Raw genomic sequence first — 24,590 nt, forward strand, 5'->3', positions numbered from 1 at the left:
CAGAATCACCTAAAGTACGACCTAAAGTCACGTCCTATTACAATATATATGTTTAATTGAAGATGCCTGAACACTGACAGAAGTCAACGAGGTGGCCAGTAAGTACTCTGTAAAATAAAGGTGATAAATTCCTTATAAATGTGGAAGAAACTAAATGCATATACCCCTGTAATTCCTAATTATATCAATTTAGATAATGTTCCTGAAACAGTCGAGGAATAAAAATTAACTAGTTTCTATTTACAGAATAATCAAATTTTGGAAGCATAAGCCTTAAAATCAAATGGGTGAAGTTTGATTAAGAAATTAAACAATGCCCTGATTAATGTGGCAATCAACCAAAATATTGCTAAACTACAGGATAATGATAATAAATCAAAACCTTTACCTAGAAGCATTTTTTTCGAGTGTGGAGAGGCGGAGAGCGAAAACCGGAAAACCGTACGGATATTTCTGGTCTGGTCAAATTTCTGGTCAGTCGCATAGTGTTGGCAGAATTTGCGGTCACTTGATAGAAAGTATATGTACATTGGTTCTTCCCTTTGCCACCCGCCACAAAAGGGTCTGAAATGAACGATGGCCAGTATAGGGTTAAGTGGGCGAGCGAGGAAGGGCGAAAATGTCCGCAAGTTCGTCAACATGGGCAAATATTTGCAGATATCCAAACGATGTCGCACGTCGCTTGCTGTTGCTGTTGTTGTTGCTGCTGCTGTTGCTGCTGCTGTTGCTGTTGCTGTTGCTGCTGCTGTTGCTGCTGCTGTGGATGTTGATTGTTGGTCAAGTGACCAAAAGCCAACAATTGGTCACGATCACTTTGCCTTTATTGTTTTCGTTACTATTGCCCAGTTCCTCCTGCTTTTATTGGTTTCTCCCGGGCGCTGTCTCTCCTTTGTTTTCGCACTTGCGGCAGTTCGTGTTGCTGATTTGACGTGACTAATGGGTCGTTAGGCATATGTCCACTCAGCTGGAGGGGCAAACAGGTGGACAGGGCGGGAAATGGGGTGGGGGACTAGCTCGGAATGAATTTTCCCCTTGTCCGCTTCTTAACAAGTTACAAATTGCGTAGCTCGCTTCGCTGCCTGTTCGCATGGCAAATGGCAATGGTGCAGAACTCAAGTTGATTACAATGCAAGCATTCACCGAGATCAAGGATGTAGGACTTGGATCCATTAAAGTGCAGCCCATACATTTAATGCGAAAATTTAGGGAAATTTAGCAAAAAAAAAGAAAAGATTTCAGCCAAATATTCTCAGAATATTCAATCTATTAATAGCAAAGGATAAGGAAAAACATTTACTTAAAATAATATTTCTTATATTAAATTCTAATGGAGAACAGCAAAAATAGCTATTATTTTAATTTTATAGACAAAATGAGTACTAAAATAATACATATTTTATTGTCTGAGCTGACCGAGTTTAATTCTTAGATATATTGCCTCAATTCGGTTGAATGCTTGCCAAATTAGGAAGCAATCCGATAACTATCTGGAAATTTGAATGGTTCTTTGGCTTACCATATCCACCATCAAATCATTGGGCATTCCCCAAAATCAATCTCGAAAATGTCACTGCCAGAACTCACCTGCAAAGAGATGCAAAAAATGCGATAAGAATTAGTCAAATATTTGGCATAAATCACCGACAAACACTCGGTGGAGCAAACAAACAAATCGCAACAGCATTCCGATCGAGGGAGACATAATCAACAGCCCTATCCATCACCATTAGCATCACCTTTGTCATTTCCATGCCCCGGCCGAGATTAGCTACGAAAATTTGGCATCTGTCTGTGGCTTTTCTTTATCTATTTTTTATTTGCATATGACATCATCAAAGTGGCAACGGCAGCCAAAGATTTGCGCAAAGCAAACAAACGCCCGAGCGGAATGCAAAGCCCACAAAAGCGGAGCCAGACCGAAAATCTTGTACCAGCCACCGCCTGTCAAATGATTTGCAACTTTGTGCAAATTCGCCTGCCAGTCGACCCCCGCCCTCTGCTATTTTCCCCGGCCCTCGGCAATTATTAGTTGCCAACCGCCGTCTGTCTGGCAACCGCGAAGCACACTCGAGCCACGTAGAGCAGGGATTTTAACTAGAAGACGAAGACCAAGACCGACACTACGGACTTGCGACCAGAGACCACGGAGTGCAGACTGCCAGGCAGTTGCAACTTGCCCGCGGTGGACACGAAAACCACGACCGATCACAAAAAGAAGGAAAAAACTCGCCTCGAATTTGGAGATTTAAATACCCTGTTAGACATACAAAATACACAATAGTTTTCAGAAACTTCTTTATTGCATGTCTTTGCAAAAAAACTCTTTGAAATCCACATAATTTGCAAGTTAAATAAAAATTAAAGCCAAACACACTCATATTTATCTTTTGAATTGAAGAAAACACTTCACCAGCCTGAAGAACCCTCTGTTAGAGTATGGAAAAAATGATTTTGATGACTCCGAGATTTGTTTGCCATCGACTCTAGAATCCATTTACCCGCCTCCCGCTGCACAGCACCCATTTCTGGTTGATTTGCTGGCGATTTGGACGTTGATGAAGTGATTAACCAAGACAGTCAGCAGGCATTTGGCTTTTTGATAGCGTTTAGTTTATGAGCTGACCTCGAGGGGCTTGGCTCAATGTTCCAGCTATCTGCGATTTGCGGTCGGTGAAGCGCACTCCGTTGAGCAGCAGGTGCAGAGCACCACCGGTGGGATGGTCGATGGAAGGAGGGAGATGTGATGAGGATGGCCAGCGAAGGTAGCTGGTTAGATACGGATGCAGTATGCAAATTGGGTAGCTTAAATGACTGATGAAAGACACATTAATTCATGGACAGCAGTTCTAGCAGTCCACTGCGTGTCCTCACATTGAAGACCATACTTTGGGTTGCGGTACTCAAATAACTAAGAAAAGGTCCCAAATTAATTCTTTAACAAGCTTGTAATTTATAAAGATTTTCTTAACATTCAAACACTTGTTATTTATGAAAAAACTAAATATATTACATTTTTACAAAATACTTAAATACAAAAATATATATTCAAACATTTTAGTAGTTACGCAACATAATTTATGAATCACTAAAACAAACATCTCTTTATTATATTTCTTATCTTGCACAATATACACCTCAATCTAAATTCACTGCCCACTCAATATGCGTTTAATTATTTTTAGACCCCATGATAACCTTGACTTTGTTCCGTTGATTTGCCTTCTTCGCCAGACATAAATTTTTGGAAACTTAAAATTAAATCAAAGGCAATAAATTCAAATGGGATTAGCATGGGATAGCTGTTTAAAAATACTCAAATGTTCTGTTTTACGGTATTGTAAAGCTCTAAAGCCTCTTTGAGTCCCGCAACAAATCGAGTTTTTTGGGTTTTTTTATTGAAAGCGAAAGTGTTAAAGTGTTTGTCAGTTAAAGCCCCGCCCGTCTGGAAAGGCGACTATAAGCCCTGGTACATATATAAAACACCTTTTGAGTGCGAAGTTAATGTTCGTGAGTCTCGTTTGAAGACTTCACGAGTGCTTTGTTCCCAATCGGAGTCCAATAAAATGGAAATAAAATTGTGTAATAAAAGGAAATCGTTTATAAATGCTGAAAATGAAATATTGATGAAACGCACTAAAGCACTGTCCGCATGTCAAGCAAACAAGCTGAAGAAACTGAAGAAACCGACACCGAATCTCGTTTCTCATGCATAATGCAAACAGAGTGCAACTGGAGACATTGGAAATTTCTAACATTTAACGAAGACGAAAAGAGAGAAAAAATGAATCATATAGGGGACATCAGGGGTCTGCTACTGGGCTTTTCAAAATGCCAATCGAATCAATTTAGATTTATTGTTGCTGGCCTGGCATTGGCATTCAATTTGCCGTCTTCCCTGTCTTTCAACAATTCGAATGTCATAAATTGTGTTGCGCCTGCAAAAAAGATTTACGTGGTGTCAAGCGCACACAAAGGTTTAATGTCCAGCCACAAGTTGTGATTCCAACACCGATCTATCAAATTCCGAAATCAACCAGAAATTAAGTTATAATCATTATCATTGTTAACCGCGGACATTAATTAAATTGCATTCAAATGCAGATTTTTGTCAACCCGCCAAATGCCAGAAAGAGAGACCGCCCATTATGAATTTAGAGCCGCATTATTTAATATGCCATATTCAATAAGCGACTCTGAGTGCAGTGGATTCCACTCTTGACATGGCCAAAAATTATGCTTATTGATTTAGCTGTCAAAAAGTGCATGTCAATTTTTTGGGTTTCTTTTGGGAACTTTTGTTTTTTATGTGCCACTCGCTGGCACACAGACAACTTTTGTAATAGCAAAAGTCGAGATTAACAGTGGTCTCGAATGCGCTTGAATACAATACTCGGATATTAGTCACTGTACAAATTTGTCATCAATTTAAAGAGACAGCTTAACTGAATTTTGGCACTGTACTGAAGCAGATCATTTATATACCCTAACCATCCAACAAGAACAAAATGGTTAGGCTATTATAATATTAATCTAAAATATGATCCCAGGTTTTTATATTTAAAATCTTTTTGTCAAGTGCATTTCAATCGATTTGAAATAGAAAACATTCTAATTACTTTCTTACTTATTAGATAAAAATAGTAAGAATTAAAATTTTTTTGATCCATACCACTGTGCATTCAACGATGGTGACACTTGTCAGTGATACACACACACACACCTTAAGCACCTTTTGGTGGGTGTGTTCTCGTTGGCCGGAGTTTTTCTGTTGCCTTGGCTCTGTAATCGCGGCTCTTATACTTTATACATGTGTGTAATGGGTTTGCAATTTGAAGCGAATTTTTGACACACATAACAAACATATACCAGGCCCAGCCGCACACAGATACTAACACACACCCTCACACGGATGAAGGGACCCCAGAGTGGCATGACTGACTCAAAAGATTTATGTTAAATTTTTAATGACCAGCCGGCCAATGCATCAACATCAATATATACTTTGAATGAAGACATTTGCCTTTGACCTTTTCTGGCTCAGTTTGCGAGTGTGTGTGCGTGGGAGAGATTACATCGAGCACATGAACTATTTACGGCAGGTACAGGTGGTACAATACAGCACAGCAGGTGACTGCGAGGAGGTTCCAAAACATCAAAAACCCAACTTTATTTCCTTTTTAGAGTCATCTTTGATTTTTTTTTTTTTTGATTTATAAGCCTTTGCTTGACGAAATAGAATGCACAAATGGGTTTCAGATACGTTTATATATTTACAAAAGACAGTAAAACTTCTAAAGGTGACAAAATCTATTGATACACAATAACATGGCTTACAGTTTTGATTAAACATTTTTTTAGGTATTTTAAATTTATTTATTTATTTTTTAAAAGATTATTTGTTATGTACATTATAATCATATCATTATAATCACATATTTTCAATAGTATTTTGTATAACTATAATTAAATATGGGTTTATGTTATGTTTTTAGAAAAACTATCTTTCTAATTTACCGATTAACAAATTTTATTAATATTGCAAGTCAATTTTTTTTGGTAGCATGATTGAAATATCCAGTTCAATGAAGGTCGACTGCATTTTCGAATAAGTTTTTTGGGCTGATATTTCTGTGTGTGTTTTAGTTTTCTTTTCTCAGTTCAATAGTTCAGTTTAGTTACAGTTTTTGCTTTATTTGTATGAGGCTTTGAATAACAGGCATGACCGTGACTCTTTTCTCTCTTAAACCTCTTTTCATGAATCGGCTAACACGACATTCAATTTGTCTTTTGCGGCTTTTTTTTTTGTAGAAAAGGGGAAAATGAGTTGCTCCATGGAGGCGGAAATTGTAGGGCAAGCATTTCGCAATGGACTTGCAACAAACATGTCAACAAAAATATTTTCGTTTGCTGGTCATGATTTATCGTCAACTCGACTGTTTTGACAAGAGTGATATTTCCAGACGTTTTTTATTTTGTCACTTGCAGTTGTTGCGTGAATTAAAACCTAAGTTCGCATTTGGGCGGGGTTATATGTGACTATTGGATTACCAGTTGTTGTTTGATTTAAAGGAGTTACTGGCAGTAGGGTAACAAATATAAATCAAATATGAATAAAAGAATTACACAAAGTTAAACGTTGATTTCGAAATGTTGCTGAAAAATAAAAAAAGACATCAAGTATATGAATCGAAGGAGTGGCCATGACACCTGGAATGATTTACAAAACTGTAAGCTGGATGACAATACTAAATTATTATTTGTTAATCAGGTTTATGAAAATAAAAAATGAGAGTACAGGCATTGAATCTCTTAGCATTATTTTTTTACAACATGTTTTATTATATTGGAACGCGGAATATTTTTAATACATTTTCATTAAGATTTATAAGAGCGATTATCAGATGAAGTGAATTGTAATATCTAAACGAAATTAATTAAATTCAAACATTAATCATTGTTTATTTCGTGGTATATATTTATTGAACACGATCTAAATTAATAAATCATTTCGTGCCTTCTTGCTTGTTAAGTGTACATCATGTGATTTAAAGTCCGTCACTTGAGATTTTCATGAATATAGTTCTTTTGATTTTATGTTAAGGTAGTTGAAAATTACAAACACCATTTTTATAGATTTTATAATATATTTCTTGAGTTCACCGAAAGTCTCCCAATCTCCCACTTCAATAAAGTCTATTTCTGACACTTCAATTTGGGTCAGCCTTATAAAGTTATATGGCAAATGCAGCAGGCATTGGCATTAACCATAAACTAAAAGCACCGCTCCCCTCCATTCGCCCGAGAACATTCGAGAATTCTTCGTCACGTAATAAAATATTTATTTATTTATGCCTTTGCTCGCAGCTTAAATCATGCCAAACGTGATCGCGGATCGTAATAGAGTTCTAACTGTAAACGCACCAAGCGAATCCAACCACCTTGACCCCAAAACAAGTCATGGGTTGACACGGCGGATCAGCCTTGCATTTCAATGAATTACAATGAATTCCTCGTCGGGCTCATCATCAAAATCAATCACAAAGTCGGCATCTCACCACATGTGTCTTCGGTTAGTTACTAAAAAGCGCACTGACAGAGAGAGAGAGAGATGGGGAGATACAAGGAGAAAGAGACAGAATCAGAGAGTTGCGTTGCTGGAACCAACAAAGGCAAACTGCAAACGCATGCAACAGATACAAAGATACAAATCGCTCTGCCACTGACAAACCGTTTTCTGTCAGATTAACTAACAAACTGCTTTCGTCACTCCCTAAATTGCCCTTCTGCCCCTATTCTTTATGTATAATTACAGTTGTGGAACGAATAATAGCAGTCTAACTCTTTCAAAAAAATATATATATATTATTAATAATATATTAAGTCGAACGGAATTTTAATAGAGACAAAAGTTATAGGAAAATAATTTAAGTCTTTAAAAAAATATTAAAGAAGTAAAAAACGATGTGTACAGATTTTAGGGTAAAAAAAACTGGCTTTTATTTAAATAATAAATCAAAATGGTTCTGAATTTCTTTTATACATATGTATCATTATAATAATACTAATAAAATTATGAACAATTTTTATTTGTTTTCTTACGCGAATACTGTTCATTTGAAGTGTGCTGTAACTGTGTGCCGTATGATTTATGTATAAAGTGACGAAGCCGCTTACATACTTCGCGGCATTCTAAGAATCTCCAGCGCAGCATGTGTGGCACAAGGGAAACATTTAAACGAAAAAAACATAGGGAGTGAGAAGAAAGGAAGGCCCTGCACATATGTAATCTGTACAGCCTAATAAAGTCATTGAAACTTCCAAGTCCACATAAACAAAGACAAAAGCACCATTGCCAATTAGTTGCGAGAATTTATATTGCTTTTTTGTTTTCCAAAGAGAGTGGGATAATAATTTCATAAAATTTATATTAGAAGCTGCTATAAATTATGGGGAGAAGGAAACAATCCTAGACCCCAGCCGTCCCAAAAAGTCTGCCAAAAACCAAAGAAGAAACAGAACGCCAACCAACTCCAGACAATAAGGACAAGTTGTGCAACGGAAAATGTCCAAAGAAGGCAGCGGCGAATAAATGAGACTTCAATGACCGAGAGTGGGGAAGGCAAGTATTTTTCTATGGGAAAAGCAAAAATTCCTTCCAAATGATATACTCACAGTACCTCGGGTAACGAAAGCAACTAATGAATGCCCCTGGCATGAGCAAAAACAGCAGCAGCAAAAAGAGGAAAAATATAAAACATCTCAAATAGGAGAGAGGTGGAAATAAATTGCACTGCCAATAACAGGCCAAAAGGAAAATTTATGAAATGTGAGTGAAAATTAGCTGAACAAGAAAGGAAAGCTAACTTCGGGCGGAGCCGAAGTTGATATACCCTTGCAGAATACTCTGTAAATTATATTTTCCAAAATTATTCATATGATGCATTCTTAATACTCATAAAAAATCCCAACTTCGTAACTTTAAAAACACCAAAGTTATGGCATTTCCGATCAATCAGTTATATGGCAGCTATAGGATATAGTCGGTCGATCCTTATGAAGTTTGGTAGGTCGGATTGATTGGCCAAAAATAAAACCCATAGAAAATCCCAACTTCCTAACTTTACAAACACCAAAGTTATGGCATTTCCGATCAATCAGTTATATGGAAGCTATAGGATATAGTCGGCCGATCTTTATAAAATTTGGTACGTCAAATTGAATGGCCAAATACAAAACACATAGAAAATCCCAACTTCCTAACTTTACAAACACCAAAGTTGTGGCATTTCCGATCGTTCAGTTATATGGCAGCTATACTATATAGTCGGCCGATCCTTATAAAATTTGGTACGTCAAATTGATTGGCCAAATGTAAAAGCCATAGAAAATCCCAACTTCCTAACTTTAAAAACACCAAAGTTATGGCATTTCCGATCGTTCAGTTATATGGCAGCTATAGGATATAGTCGGCCGATCCCGGCCGTTCCGACTTATATACTGCGTGCAAAGGAAAGAAGGGTGTGTGCAAAGTTTCAATTCGATAGCTTTAAAACTGAGAGACTAGTTTGCGTAGAAACAGACAGACGGACAGACGGACAGACGGACAGACAGACGGACAGACGGACAGACGGACAGACGGACAGACGGACATGGCTATATCAACTCAGGAGGTGATCCTGATCAAGAATATATATACTTTATAGGGTCGGAGATGTCTCCTTCACTGCGTTGCACACTTTTGACCAAAATTATAATACCCTCTGCAAGGGTATAAAAATGTCATCAACAGGAACAGCAAGGAGAAATAACAAAACAAAACTAAGAAACTTCTGATACATCTGACCGAGTAATTACTGAAGGAAAAACAATCAACAAATGCTGAAAAAACCATTATTTTAAGCAGCAGCATCCCAAACAGAAAAAATAAAAAGGCATAATAGAAGAAGCAATATATTGAAAGTCGATTTTGTGAACCAATTTATTTTACAGTCAAAGAGGTTTAATTTCCTTACCCGATAGCATACAGTAATTTTTGAAAAGTTTTGTTAAATTTGGAGGCAACATCAACTTTAATATTGTTTCCCTTAGCTTTAATGCTGATAAAAATAGAAATATTAGATAGTAGATACCTTTGGTAAATAGTTTACAAATGCCCATCTCGCATTATATCAACGAGTCTCCAGAATTGTTACCACTTAATGTGCCACGATAGCTCCCGCTGCTTTCGAGCTTCAAGGTCGTTGCAACCGCAGCGACAACCTTCTTCCACATCGGCGGGTGGTAAACGATGAACTCTCACTGCGCGTGTGTGGTTTCAGTTGTCATTCCTTAACCGCTTCTGACATTTCGACACACAAAGGCTTAGCCAACTGTGGGGTCTTCTCTCTGAAGATCTGGTAAGTGCAAAAAAATGCTAAGGCGATGGACGGAAGCGCAGTAACAGGAAGAAAAACAAGCTGGCAATATGGGAAACACATCCACAAAAATGACAAATAGTTTAAAAAACAACTGAAACAAGAAAGGATACAAACATCATGTTACTAAAAACAACGAATCTATGTCGATTTTGCGTTGCATTTTGACATCGTTTCTATGGCAGCTATCTGATATTGTTGTCCAATTTTATTTATTTATTAATTTTATATTTATTTTTATACCCTTGCAGAGGGTATTATAATTTTGGTCAGCAGTTTGTAACGCAGTGAAGGAGACGTTTCCGACCCTATAAAGTATATATATTCTTGATCAGGATCAATAGGGGAGTCGATATAGCCATGTCCGTCTGTCCGTCTGTCCGTCCGTCCGTCTGTCCGTCTGTCCGTCTGTCCGTCTGTTTCAATACCGTTTGCGAGCTCAGTTTAAAAGCTAGCGATCTGAAACTTTCACAATCGTCCTAAAACATGTGTACGCAGATCAAGTTTGAAAATCGCCCCGATCGGACGTCTATATCCTATAGCTCCCATAGGAACAATTGGATATATCTTGCAAGAATTTATGATATTTCGCGCAGTGTAAAAGCTATTGACATTAATCTTTACAAATCGTATTTTTTTATACCCTTGCAAAGGGTATTATAATTTTGGTCAAAAGTGTGCAACGCAGTGAAGGAGACATTTTCGACCCTATAAAGTATATATATTCTTGATCAAGATCACCTCCTGAGTTGATATAGCCATGTCCGTCTGTCCGTCTGTCTGTCCGTCTGTCCGTCTGTCTGTCCGTCCGTCTGTCCGTCTGTCTGTTTCTACGCGAACTAGTCTCTCAGTTTTAAAGATATCGAATTCAAACTTTGCACACACCCTTCTTTCCTTTGCACGCAGTATATAAGTCGGAACGGCCGGGATCGGCCGACTATATCCTATAGCTGCCATATAACTGATTGATCGGAAATGCCATAACTCTGCTGTTTGTTAAGTTAGGAAGTTGGGACTTTCTATGGGTTTTATATTTGGCCAGTCAATCCGACGTACCAAACTTCATAAGGATCGGCCGACTATATCCTATAGCTGCTATATAACTGATTGATCGGAAATGTCATAACTTTGGTGTTTGTAAAGTTTGGAAGTTGGGATTTTCTATGGGTTTTATATTTGGCCAATTAATCCGACCTACCAAATTTCATAAAGATCGGCCGACTATATCTTATAGCTGCCATATAACTGATTGATCGGAAATGCCATAACTTTGGTGTTTGTTAAGTTAGAAAGTTGGGATTTTCTATGGGTTTTATTTTTGCCCAATCAATTCGACATATTAAATTTCATAAGGATCGGCCGACTATATCCTATAGCTGCCATATAACTGATTGATCGGAAATGAAATAACTTTGGTGTTTGTAAAGTTAGAAAGTTGGGATTTCCTATGGGTTTTATTTATGGCCAATTAATCCGACCTACCAAATTTCATATGGATCGGCCGACTATATCCTGTAGCTGCCATATAACTGAACGATTGAAATTGCCATAACTTTGGTGTTTTTAAAGTTAGGAAGGTTGGATTTTTTATGAGAATTAAGAATGCATCATATGAATAATTTTGGAGAATATAATTTGCAGAATATTCTGCAAGGGTATTTCAACTTCGGCTCCGCCCGAAGTTAGCTTTCCTTTCTTGTTATGCATACCTTGATCAGGGTAAAAGCGCGTGGCGATCGGACGTCTATATCCTATAGCTCCCGTAGGAACAAAAGGGTAAAATCGGTTAAAATTTAATGATTTTTAGGATATTTCACGCAGTATACAAGCTATTGACATGAATCTTTCCAAATCCTATTTTTATACCCTTGCAGAGGGTATTATAATTTTGGTCAAAAGTGTGCAACGCAGTGAAGGAGACATCTCCGACCCTATAAAGTATATATATTCTTGATCAGGATCACCTCCTGAGTTGATATAGCCATGTCCGTCTGTCCGTCTGTCCGTCTGTCCGTCTGTCTGTCCGTCTGTCTGTCCGTCTGTCTGTTTCTACGCGAACTAGTCTCTCAGTTTTAAAGATATCGAATTGAAACTTTGCACACACCCTTCTTTCCTTTGCACGCAGTATATAAGTCGGAACGGCCGGGATCGGACGACTATATCCTATAGCTGTCATATAACTGAACGATCGGAAATGCCATAACTTTGGTGTTTGTAAAGTTAGGAAGTTGAGATTTTCTATAGGTTTTATTTTTGGCCAATCAATCTGACCTACCGAATTTCATGAGAATCGGCCGACTATATCTTATAGCTGCCATATAACTGAACGATCGGAAATGCCATAACTTTGGTGTTTGTAAAGTTAGGAAGTTGGGATTTTCTATGGGTTTTATTTTTAGCCAATCAATCCGACCTACCAAAGTTCATAAGGATCGGCCGACTATATCTTATAGCTGCCATATAACTGAACGATTGGAAATGCTATAACTTTGGTGTTTTAGGATGTTGGGATTTTTTATGAGTATTAAGAATGCATCATATGAATAATTTTGGAGAATATAATTTACAGAGTATTCTGCAAGGGTATATCAACTTCGGCTCCGCCCGAAGTTAGCTTTCCTTTCTTGTTTTATGCATACATTGATCAAGGTGAAAGCGCGTGCCGATCGGACGTCTATATCCTATAGCTCCCATAGGAACAATAGGGTGAAATCGGTCCAAATTTGATGATTATCAGAATATTTCGCGCAGTGTGTAAGCTACTAACATAAAATTTTCCAATTCTTATTTATTTACGCATATCTTGATTAGGGTAAAAGCGCTTGCCGCTCGGAAGTCTATATCTTAAAGGAGATAGGAAAAATTGTTAAAGGCTGCGAAAGTATCCCTTTTTGTCTATTTGTATATGACATTTTTGCAGTATAAAAGCAATTGACTTGAAACGATGCAAATCTAGTTTACTTATGTATACCTTATTCCTTTCGCTACTTTTTCACTTTTAGCAATTTCGTCAAAGTCTGCAAGGGTATTAAAACTTCGGCTTGCCGAAGTTAGCTTCCGTCCTCGTTTTTAATTTATTTTATATGATACAGATGTCCGATTTTAACTAAATTAAGACCGTAATTCCATAGTAGACAGACGAACGGACATGGCTAGATCGACTCTCCTGGTGATGCTGATCAAGAATATATACTAATATACTTTATAGGGCCAGAAATGTCTCCTTCACTGCGTTGCAAGCTTTTGAGGAAATTATACTACCCTCTGCAAGGGTATAAAAATAGCAGATGAAAAACTTAAAATGGGAGGATGTTGGGCAAATAAGGAATGTGCGCTTGGTTTTGGGAAAAGAGAGAAGACCTCATGAAAGAGATCGAAATGAAAATCTATAAAGGTCTTTTTTACAACACAGCAAACAATTTATATATTAATAAAAACAAAATATATATTAATAAAATTAAAATTGAATTTTCCCACAAACACTTTGAACAAACCCGAAGTGCGAAAATTGCAAACTAAAGAACGAAATAAAATAAAATTAAACTTCTCTTCTCTCTTTTCAGTTTTCACTCGAATAAACCGCAATTAGTTTAAAGGATTACAAGGATTTTATGCTAAACATTTTTCAACAAACTAAAATTAATGGACTTTGTTTCTTTACACTCAAAAAATTAGAAACGAAACAAATATATAAAAATATTTTTGTCTTTTCAAAAATTACTTTTGGTTTTTTGTAAGAGCGTTCTATCCGCATTATTAGAACCTTGGCTATATATATATATCCTTGCAGAGGGTATTATAATTTTAGTCAAGATATTGCAATGCAGAAGGCATTACATTGGCTATCACCGTCCGTATCTACGCATACTAATCCATTTTAAAGCAATCTAGATTAAATTTTCACAAAAGTCTTCTGTTGTTTAGGCACGAACAATCAATAAAATAAGTGAAACAAAATGATACCTTTGAAGTTTTTAAACATTTACGTTTATACTCCGAGATATATTATTTTTTAAAAATTATAAGAAACAGGTATTTTTACAAAGATGCCAGGGACACGCTGGAAAAAGTATTTTAAGTCTACATAGATTTATTGTTTTTAAACATATACGGATAACAAACGAAGTATAGTCGTTTTGTATAATATTTTATTTTAAAACAAGAAAGGAAAGCTAACTTCGGGCGGAGCCGAAGTTTAAATACCCTTGCAGAATATTCTTCAAATTATATTCTCCAAAATTGTTCATATGATGCATTCTTAATACTCATAAAAAATCCCAACTTCTTAACTTTAAAAACACCAAAGTTATGGCATTTCCAATCGTTCAGTTATACGGCAGCTATAGAATATAGTCGGCCGATCCTTATGAAATTTGATATGTCGGATTGATTGGGCAAAAATAAAACCCATAGAAAGTCCCAACTTCCTAACTTAACAAACACCCAAGTTATGGCATTTCCGATCAATCAGTTATATGGCAGCTATAAGATATAGTCGGCCGATCCTTATGAAATTTGGTAGGTCGGATTAATTGGCCAAATATAAAACCCATAGAAAATCCCAACTTTCTAACTTTACAAACACCAAAGTTATGGCATTTCCGATCAATCAGTTATATAGCATATACGTCGTATTGATTGGCCAAATATAAAACCCATAGAAAGTCCCAACTTCCTAACTTAACAAACAGCAGGGTTATGGCATTTCCGATTAATCAGTTATATGGCAGCTATAGGATATAGTCGGCCGATCCCGGCCGTTCCGACTTATATACTGCGTGCAAAGGAAAGAAGGGTGTGTGCAAAGTTTGAATTCGATATCTTTAAAACTGAGAGACTAGTTCGCGTAGAAACAGACAGACGGACAGACAGACGGACAGACGGACAGACGGACATGGCTATATCAACTCAGGAGGTGATCCTGATCAAGAATAAATATACTTTATAGGGTCGGAGATGTCTCCTTCACTGCGTTGCACACTTTTGACCAAAATAATAATACCCTCTGCAAGGGTATAAAAACCTACAAGGGTATTTTAACTTAGGCATCCCTGTTCTATTCAAGGATTTATTATACCCTTGCAGAGGGTATTATAATTTTGGTTAAAAGTGTGCAACGCAGTGAAGGAGACATCTCCGACCCTATAAAGTATATATATTCTTGATCAGGATCACCTCCTGAGTTGATATAGCCATGTCCGTCTGTCCGTCTGTCCGTCTGTCTGTTTCTACGCAAACTAGTCTCTCAGTTTTAAAGCTATCGGATTGAAACTTTGCACACACCCTTCTTTCCTTTGCACGCAGTATATAAGTCGGAACGGCCGGGATCGGCCGACTATATCCTATAGCTGCCATATAACTGATTGATCGGAAATGCCATAACTTTCGTGTTTGTAAAGTTAGGAAGTTGGGATTTTCTATGGGTTTTATATTTGGCCAATCAATCCGACCTAACAAATTTCATAAGGATCGGCCGACTATATCCTATAGCTGCCATATAACTGATTGATCGGAAATGCCATAACTTTGGTGTTTGTAAAGTTAGAAAGTTGGGATTTTCTATGGGTTTTATATTTGGCCAATCAATCCGACCTACCAAATTTCATAAGGATCGACCGACTATATCCTATAGCTGCCATATAACTGATTGATCGGAAATGCCATAACTTTGGTGTTTGTAAAGTTAGAAAATTGGGATTTTCTATGGATTTTATTTTTGGCCAATCAATCCGACCTACCAAATTTCATAAGGATCGGCCGACTATATCCTATAGCTGCCATATAACTGATTGATCGGAAATGCCATAACTTTGGTGTTTGTAAAGTTAGAAAATTGGGATTTTCTATGGATTTTATTTTTGGCCAATCAATCCGACCTACCAAAGTTCATAAGGATCGGCCGACTATATTCTATAGCTGCCATATAACTAAACGATTGGAAATGCCATAACTTTGTTGTTGTTAAAGTTAGGAAGTTCGGATTTTTTATGAGTATTAAGAATGCATCATATGAATAATTTTGGAGAATATAATTTACAGAGTATTCTGCAAGGGTATATCAACTTCGGCTCCGCCCGAAGTTAGCTTTCCTTTCTTGTTATACCCTTGCAGAGGGTATTATAATTTTGGTCAAAAGTGTGCAACGCAGTGAAGGAGACATCTCCGACCCTATAAAGTATATATATTCTTGATCAGGATCACCTCCTGAGTTGATATAGCCATGTCCGTCTGTCCGTCTGTCCGTCTGTCTGTCCGTCTGTCTGTTTCTACGCGAACTAGTCTCTCAGTTTTAAAGATATCGAATTGAAACTTTGCACACACCCTTCTTTCCTTTGCACGCAGTATATAAGTCGGAACGGCCGGGATCGGCCGACTATATCCTATAGCTGCCATATAACTGATTGATCGGAAATGCCATAATTTTGGTGTTTGTAAAGTTAGGAAGCTGGGATTTTCTATGGCTTTTATATTTGGCCAATCAGTCCGACCTACCAAATTTCATAAGGATCGGCCGACTATATCCTATAGCTGCCATATAACTGATTGATCGGATATGCCATAACTTTGGTGTTTGTAAAGTTAGGAAGCTGGAATTTTCTATGGGTTTTATATTTGGTCAATCAATCCGACCTACCAAATTTCATAAGGATCGGTCGACTATATCCTATAGCTGCCATATAACTGATTGATCGGAAATGCCATAACTTTGGTGTTTGTTAAGTTAGGAAGTTGGGATTTTCTATGGCTTTTATTTTTGGCCAATCAATCCGACCTATCAAATTTCATAAGGATCGGCCGACTATATCCTATAGCTGCCATATAACTGAACGATCGGAAATGCCATAACTTTGGTGTTCTTAAAGTTTGGAAGTTGGGATATTTTATAAGTATTAAGAATGCATCATATGAATAATTTTGGAGAATATAATATACAGAGTATTCTGCAAGGGTATATCAACTTCGGCTCCGCCCGAAGTTAGCTTTCCTTTCTTGTTATACCCTTGCAGAGGGTATTATAATTTTGGTCAAAAGTGTGCAACGCAGTGAAGGAGACATCTCCGACCCTATAAAGTATATATATTCTTGATCAGGATCACCTCCTGAGTTGATATAGCCATGTCCGTCTGTCCGTCTGTCCGTCTGTCCGTCTGTCCGTCTGTCCGTCTGTCCGTCTGTCCGTCTGTCCGTCTGTCCGTCTGTCTGTCCGTCTGTCTGTCCGTCTGTCTGTTTCTACGCGAACTAGTCTCTCAGTTTTAAAGATATCGAATTGAAACTTTGCACACACCCTTCTTTCCTTTGCACGCAGTATATAAGTCGGAACGGCCGGGATCGGCCGACTATATCCTATAGCTGCCATATAACTGAACGATCGGAAATGCCATAACTTTGGTGTTTGTAAAGTTAGGAAGATGGGATTTTCTATGGGTTTTGTATTTGGCTAATCAATCCGACATGCCGAATTTCATAAGGATCGGCCGACTATATCCTATAGCTTCCATATAACTGATTGATCGGAAATGCCATAACTTTGGTGTTTGTTAAGTTAGAATGTTGGGATTTTCTATGGGTTTTATATTTGGCTAATCAATCCGACATGCCGAATTTCATAAGGATCGGCCGACTATATCCTATAGCTGCCATATAACTGATTGATCGGAAATGCCATAACTTTGGTGTTTGTAAAGTTAGAATGTTGGGATTTTCTATGGGTTTTATATTTGGCTAATCAATCCGACATGCCGAATTTCATAAGGATCGGCCGATTATATCCTATAGCTGACATATAACTGAACGATTGGAAATGTCATAACTTTGGTGTTTTTAAAGTTAGGAAGTTGGGATTTTTTATGAGTATTAAGAATGCATCATATGAATAATTTTGGAGAATATAATTTACAGAGTATTCTGCAAGGGTATATCAACTTCGGCTCCGCCCGAAGTTAGCTTTCCTTTCTTGTTTTATTGTAATTTTGTACGTAAGCCTATTAAATATTTTGTTTCAAAAAAAGAAGTTTTTGCCCAAGTTTGCTTCCTTTCTTGTCAATATAAAGAAAGCTTTAATTTTTCTGTGCAAATCATTTGTATACTGTTCAAATCTACATACATATGTATATATCGATTTTTATACCCTTGCAGAGGGTATTATAATTTTGGTCAAAAGTGTGCAACGCTGTGAAGGAGACCTATAAAGTATATATATTCTTGATCAGGATCACCTCCTGAGTTGATATAGCCATGTCCGTCTGTCTGTCCGTCTGTCTGTCCGTCTGTCTGTCCGTCTGTCTGTCCGTCTGTCTGTCCGTCTGTCTGTCCGTCTGTCTGTCCGTCTGTCTGTCCGTCTGTCTGTCCGTCTGTCTGTTTCTACGCGAACTAGTCTCTCAGTTTTAAAGATATCGAATTGAAACTTTGCCCACACCCTTTATTCCTTTGCACGCAGTATATAAGTCGGAACGGCCGGGATCGGCCTAATATATCCTATAGCTGCCATATAACTGATTGATCGGAAATGCCATAACTCTGCTGTTTGTTAAGTTAGGAAGTTGGGACTCTCTATGGGTATTATATTTGGCCAATTAATCCGACCTACCAAATTTCATAAGGATCGGCCGACTATATCTTATAGCTGCCATATAACTGATTGATCGGAAATGCCATAACTTTAGTGTTTGTAAAGTTAGAAAATTGGGATTTTCTATGGATTTTATTTTTGGCCAATCAATCCGACCTACCAAATTTCATAAGGATCGGCCGACTATATCCTATAGCTGCCATATAACTGATTGATCGGAAATGCCATAACTTTGGTGTTTGTAAAGTTAGAAAGTTGGGATTTTCTATGGGTTTTATATTTGGCCAATCAATCCGACCTACCAAATTTCATAAGGATCGGCCGACTATATCTTATAGCTGCCATATAACTGATTGATCGGAAATGCCATAACTTTAGTGTTTGTTAAGTTAGGAAGTTGGGATTTTCTATGGGTTTTAATTTTGCCCAATCAATTCGACATATTAAATTTCATAAGGATCGGCCGACTATATCCTATAGCTGCCATATAACTGATTGATCGGAAATGAAATAACTTTGGTGTTTTTAAAGTTAGGAAGGTGGAGAATATAATTTGCAGAATATTCTGCAAGGGTATTTCAACTTCGGCTCCGCCCGAAGTTAGCTTTCCTTTCTTGTTAAAGTTAGGAAGTTGGGATTTTTTATGAGTATTAAGAATGCATCATATGAATAATTTTGGAGAATATAATTTGCAGAATATTCTGCAAGGGTATTTCAACTTCGGCTCCGCCCGAAGTTAGCTTTCCTTTCTTGTTTAACTTACAAACATTTATACCATTTCTTTTACTGTTTACGTAACCTGAAATGTTAATTAACAAGAAAGGAAAGCTAACTTCGGGCGGAGCCGAAGTTGAAATACCCTTGCAGAATATTCTGCAAGATATATTCTCCAAAATTATTCATATGATGCATTCTTAATACTCATAAAAAATCCCACCTTCCTAACTTTAAAAACACCAAAGTTATGGCATTTCCAATCGTTCAGTTATATGGCAGCTACAGGATATAGTCGGCCGATCCATATGAAATTTGGTAGGTCGGATTAATTTGCCAAAAATAAAACCCATAGGAAATCCCAACTTTCTAACTTTACAAACACCCAAGTTATGGCATTTCCGATCAATCAGTTATATGGCGGCTATAGGATATAGTCGGCCGATCCTTATGAAATTTGATATGTCGGATTGATTGGGCAAAAATAAAACCCACAGAAAATCACAACTTTCTAACTTGACAAACACCAAAGTTATGGCATTTCCGATCAATCAGTTATATGGCAGCTATAAGATATAGTCGGCCGATCCTTATGAAATTTGGTACGTCGGATTGATTGGCCAAATATAAAATCCATAGAAAGTCCCAACTTCCTAACTTGACAAACACCAAAGTTATGGCATTTCCGATCAATCAGTTATATGGCAGCTATAGGATATAGTCGGCCGATCCCGGCCGTTCCGACTTATATACTGCGTGCAAAGGAAAGAAGGGTGTGTGCAAAGTTTGAATTCGATATCTTTAAAACTGAGAGACTAGTTCGCGTAGAAACAGACAGACGGACAGACAGACGGACAGACAGACGGACAGACAGACGGACAGACGGACAGACGGACAGACGGACAGACGGACATGGCTATATCAACTCAGGAGGTGATCCTGATCAAGAATATATATACTTTATAGGGTCGGAGATGTCTCCTTCACTGCGTTGCACACTTTTGACCAAAATTATAATACCCTCTGCAAGGGTATAAAAATCGGACAAAATGATTTCAGCAAAGAGCTCAATAATGAACAGTCAGACCAAATATTAAATAAACTTCCAAACCAAAATAAAGAGAATGATAAGGTAGAAACGTTGCCAATTAAATGGAAGGTAGTTTTGGTAATTTGCTTTGACTCAATGGCATTTTAGCACGGCAGGAATATTCAGGGTTTATATAAAAGTGTGGATGCAGACTCTCTTTGAGCGTTTCAAAGAAAGGAACTGGGGAAGGATGCAGTACATCCGGATGAGGGAAAGCTGGAAGTAAGAGGAGCATCCAAGCCATGGAGTAGCCGTCGTTATACGCAGACATGTGTTAATTGTTTTGTTCTGAGGAGAGCAGGTGGGAAAGGCGTCTTGTTATTTTGATGGCTCAGCGCCAATTCACCTGCCTACCCCACTGTCCACCCTCCTACCCAACCCCAACCCCAACACGCAGCTGCACTTTGTTGTTGGGTTCGGTAATTATTGTTGCTCTTATTAAGCGCGTTGTTTTAGCCGTGTGTTTATTTAGCTGTTGACAATATTTCGAGTGCATTTCACATTTACATTTTCACACACAATTGTCATCGCTTGTGCCCACTTAATTCATATTTAAATTTTTAATTATGTTTTAAATTACATTTTTCATGGGAATTAATTTTGATTGAGCTGGCAAATATTTAAAATGGAATTAATTGCGAAAATATTTGAGAATATTAATTCATACGGAAACAATAAAGAATGGAAACTACGGCAAACCGAAGTTTATATACCCCATCAGCGTTTACACAAATTCATTCTAAAATTCCCCATATCTTGAAGTAAATCCAAATATAATATGTTACAAAAACTACGAAATTTCAATTTCTTTATTATAATTTTTGAGAATATTTTGATGGGATCCATATGATATATTCCAATTCGTCCCGATCTGACACATATATATATTGGGAATGTTTCATGCAGATCGCTGTAAAACAGACAGAATGATCGACATGGCTAGATCGAATCTACTTTATTGAATCGGAGATGTCTCTTTTACTGCTTTGCAATCTTTTTACCAAAATGTTAGTACCTCTTGCAAGGGTATACCAATATAAACTGGAGTGGATAAGGATTATAAGTAATTATGTATTCAAATATTTATTTGTGTAACGTATAATTTAGGTGTTATGTTTTATTACCTAATATTATACGATTTATTTTATAATATTTAGTTGCTTGGAAAATTATGTGGTTTAATTCAATTGTTGGATATAAAAACAAATTTATATCACAAATTTATTCAGCACACAAATACTTCCTCACTATAAAAAATTTTTTATTTAAAGAAACACTTTAGGCTGCACCATAATTTAATTTAACGACATCGAAGGTTGATTATTATTATATTAACGAGAAGTTTTATCTCAATTTTACCTAAACTCATTTTACATGCAGTAAAGTCAAAAAGGCGGTACGATAAACATAAATAAGGAGCACTAAAAACAAACTAAGGCAGACTCTTCCGGGTATTTTTAATTTACCCGCCGCTACCGACGAACATTAATTGTTTTGGTACTAATTTAATTGGTCCTTTTTTGCGGTAATTACACCAGCAAGAGGGCGTCAGAGGGGGGTGGAAATCCAGATACCTCAGGGTCAGGGGTTGAAAGAGACGCATGTACATGCAATTAAGAGAGGCCGGAAAATGTAGAACCTTTGTCAACAAACAACTCAAAACAAACACAACGGAATCGCATCCAAAAAGTGAAAATCAAATGCAACAAATTATTTGATATTGTTGAGTGTTGTTGCATTTTGTTGATTTGTGTAGGTGTTCTTGTTGTCGTACTTGCTGGTTTCAATTAGTCAAACCGCAATGGTGAATGGCGAATGGTCAGCCAAAAAGTGCCGAGTTCGCAAAAGACAGCTGCTGTCCTTGCCCCCTCCACATCTTCAACCCATTCCCCCTGGCCTTTTCAACATTGTGTAAATATTTGACATGGACACCAAAACACAGAGTAAAGCTGCATGTCTGTTTTTGTTGTAAGCCAAAATGCAAACGGCATTAGCAATGGCCAGTGCGTTTTGTCGAGGTGAATAATGCTAAAGTACTGTGAGAAATTTCTATTCCATCCTTCAAAAATAGAAAATAGGGTGTCAATTTGATCTTATCATGGGCAAAACTAATCGCTTAAGTTAACTGGATGTAAAACCCAGACCAAGCTGGCCCAAAATTAAAGCTTTCATCGTAAAAACTGAATACCATAAATTCGTTGTCATTATTTAGTTATCGTAAGTCTTTTTCTTCAGTGCACTTGTTGACTGACGAATTCTCGACGTGACTAACCGCCAACATCAAATGAAAATTAAACGTGAAACCGAAACCGAAACCCAGAATACAAGCTGGCACCAAAAATCTGTTGGTCATTTGTGGCCACAGTCACTAGTTGTAGTTGTTCATAAACAGAATCTCTTATCACCACCCATCCCACATAATGGAGCAATGTCAGCGCAACAACAATGGCTAATGACATCATGAAATCGGCGGGATGCCACAGTCTTATCAGTGGATTCAGAACAATGGGCGCAATGCCGTACTCACCTCATTCTCAATGTTTCTTATGAGAGGGGTATTCCAGCTCTTCTCACGCATCGCCAATAGTTCCTTCTGGTGTTTCTGCTGCTTCAGATGATGTTCGTGCTCGATTTTGTTCCACTGTTCGTTGGAGAATCCCTCTTCTGACTCGGAATCCGAATCCTCGTTCGAGTAGTCCTCTTCGCCACCGTTGTTCTTAAGATTGGCATCTATTAATTGTAGTTTTGGCCTTTCAGTGCGTGTTATGGGCTTCATTGTTGTGGTCGAGGTTGTGGTTGTTGTAGTAGTTGTGGTGTGCGGTGCTTTAACTACATCTTTTTCCACATCTTGTTTGAACAGCCAAGTAAATATATTGCGTTTGCCAGCTGACTTATCGTGTGGATTGGCCACACTGGGATGTTTGTTGCTATAATGATTATTATTCGAAACTATATCCAATTCATCCGATCCATCAACAGCATCGTACTCTTGTTCTTTCAAGTCAATGTGGGGTAGTTTTTGGTTGAACAAAGAGTATCTGGGCATTTGTCGGGCTAGTTCTTCATCCACACCATCAGAATCGGAGTCATCTTCGTACTCATAATCGTCGTCCTCGTCGTCTTCGTCCTCATCGCTTTCGCCATCGGAGCTACTGGAATCCACTTCCTGTCGCCAATTGGGACCTCTGGTAGTTCGAGGTTCAGCCCAAGAGGGGAAGATGCCATCCCTGTCGAAATAGCGAGTATGATTTGTGATCAAGCCGTGATGAGTGGTTGTGGGTGCCTCCGAGGTAAAGATATTTCTTGGAGTGCTGGTTCCTAGGGACAAGCGGTGTTGCTGGTGTCGCAGTGAGGGAAACACCCTCTGCTCCCAACTCAGATGGTGGCGATTGTGATGACGCAAGTGGTGCTGCTGCATGGGCAACAGTGGATCGAAGGGCTTCTTGGATCCACCCATTTCAAAGTCCCCGATTGGCGGCTGGTGATTCCCCTCCAATTCGGACCGCAAATGCTGCTCGTGCCGCAGATGATGATGATGTTGCTGATGGGTCTCCAGTTGCTGTGCCTCCTGCAATCTCTGCAATCTTTGCTGCTGGTGGGCATTTCGATGACTTGAAGTGGGAGCTACTGTGGTCATTACAGGGGCTTCCTTTAAATCACTGGTGTTGGCCCAAGTGAGGGGCATTAGTATCAGAATTAGCCAATACATTTTGAAGATCATTCGGTTTCCCCTTGAAGAAATCATTGTTTTAATCGGCGGACCCCAGGAATTACTTTGCTCTTTGTATTGTTTTTTCTCACACGCGTTTATTGTGCACTTTTCTTTGTCGTTTGTTTGAGTTTAAGAATTTTCTTTTGTCTGACGATTCGCAATTATTTATAATGCTTTTTATTTTGACACTTGTTGACGTATTATCTTTATAAGGAAATTTAATTGTTTTTTGTCGAATAAAACTTATTAGAAAAACAAATTTTATGCTGAAAGTAGTTTGATTTCAGTGATTTTTCGATCTAAAAATCTATTCGTTGTCTAATAAAAACTCTGTTCTTAAAATTTTTCTTTATGTCGGCACTATTTTTATCAAGAAACTCATTATTTGTTTTTTAAATTTGTTAAATAATTTTCTTTTTGTTTTATTTTTAAATAAACTTGTTTTTTTTTTAAGTGTAATGATTAAAAGACATTGCGTTGGTATTTAAATACTTTTGCCAAAACATTAAATGATCTTTCAATATCTTTCGACATTTATTTTCAAAGTATGTTTGTTATTATACCCGTTACTCGTAGAGTAAAAGGGTATAT

At 37.6% G+C, this 24,590-nt stretch overlaps 1 protein-coding gene across 1 annotated transcript; it reads right to left on the minus strand.

The window, feature by feature from the left end:
* Nucleotides 1–1,527: 1,527 nt before the first annotated feature.
* Nucleotides 1,528–24,590, minus strand: LOC123037806. The gene is made up of 2 exons (XM_044460318.1): nucleotides 22,815–24,590; nucleotides 1,528–1,584 (listed from the first exon to the last, which is right to left on the minus strand). Exons 1-2 carry the CDS (start codon nucleotides 24,030–24,032, stop codon nucleotides 1,528–1,530), a joined length of 1,275 nt encoding a protein of 424 aa, XP_044316253.1. The 5' UTR covers nucleotides 24,033–24,590.

This window comes from Drosophila rhopaloa, unplaced genomic scaffold, assembly GCF_018152115.1.
Source record: "Drosophila rhopaloa isolate 14029-0021.01 unplaced genomic scaffold, ASM1815211v1 contig_2, whole genome shotgun sequence".
NCBI classification, from domain to species: Eukaryota; Metazoa; Arthropoda; class Insecta; order Diptera; family Drosophilidae; genus Drosophila; species Drosophila rhopaloa.

Bases quoted from the DNA above. Each gene is read 5' to 3' on its own strand.
- LOC123037806 (XM_044460318.1), bottom strand. From the start codon at position 24,032: ATGATTTCTTCAAGGGGAAACCGAATGATCTTCAAAATGTATTGGCTA. The intron at 1,585-22,814 runs GTGAGTACGGCA...ATCTCTTTGCAG, and splicing joins TAAGAAACATTGAGAATGAG to GTGAGTTCTGGCAGTGACAT.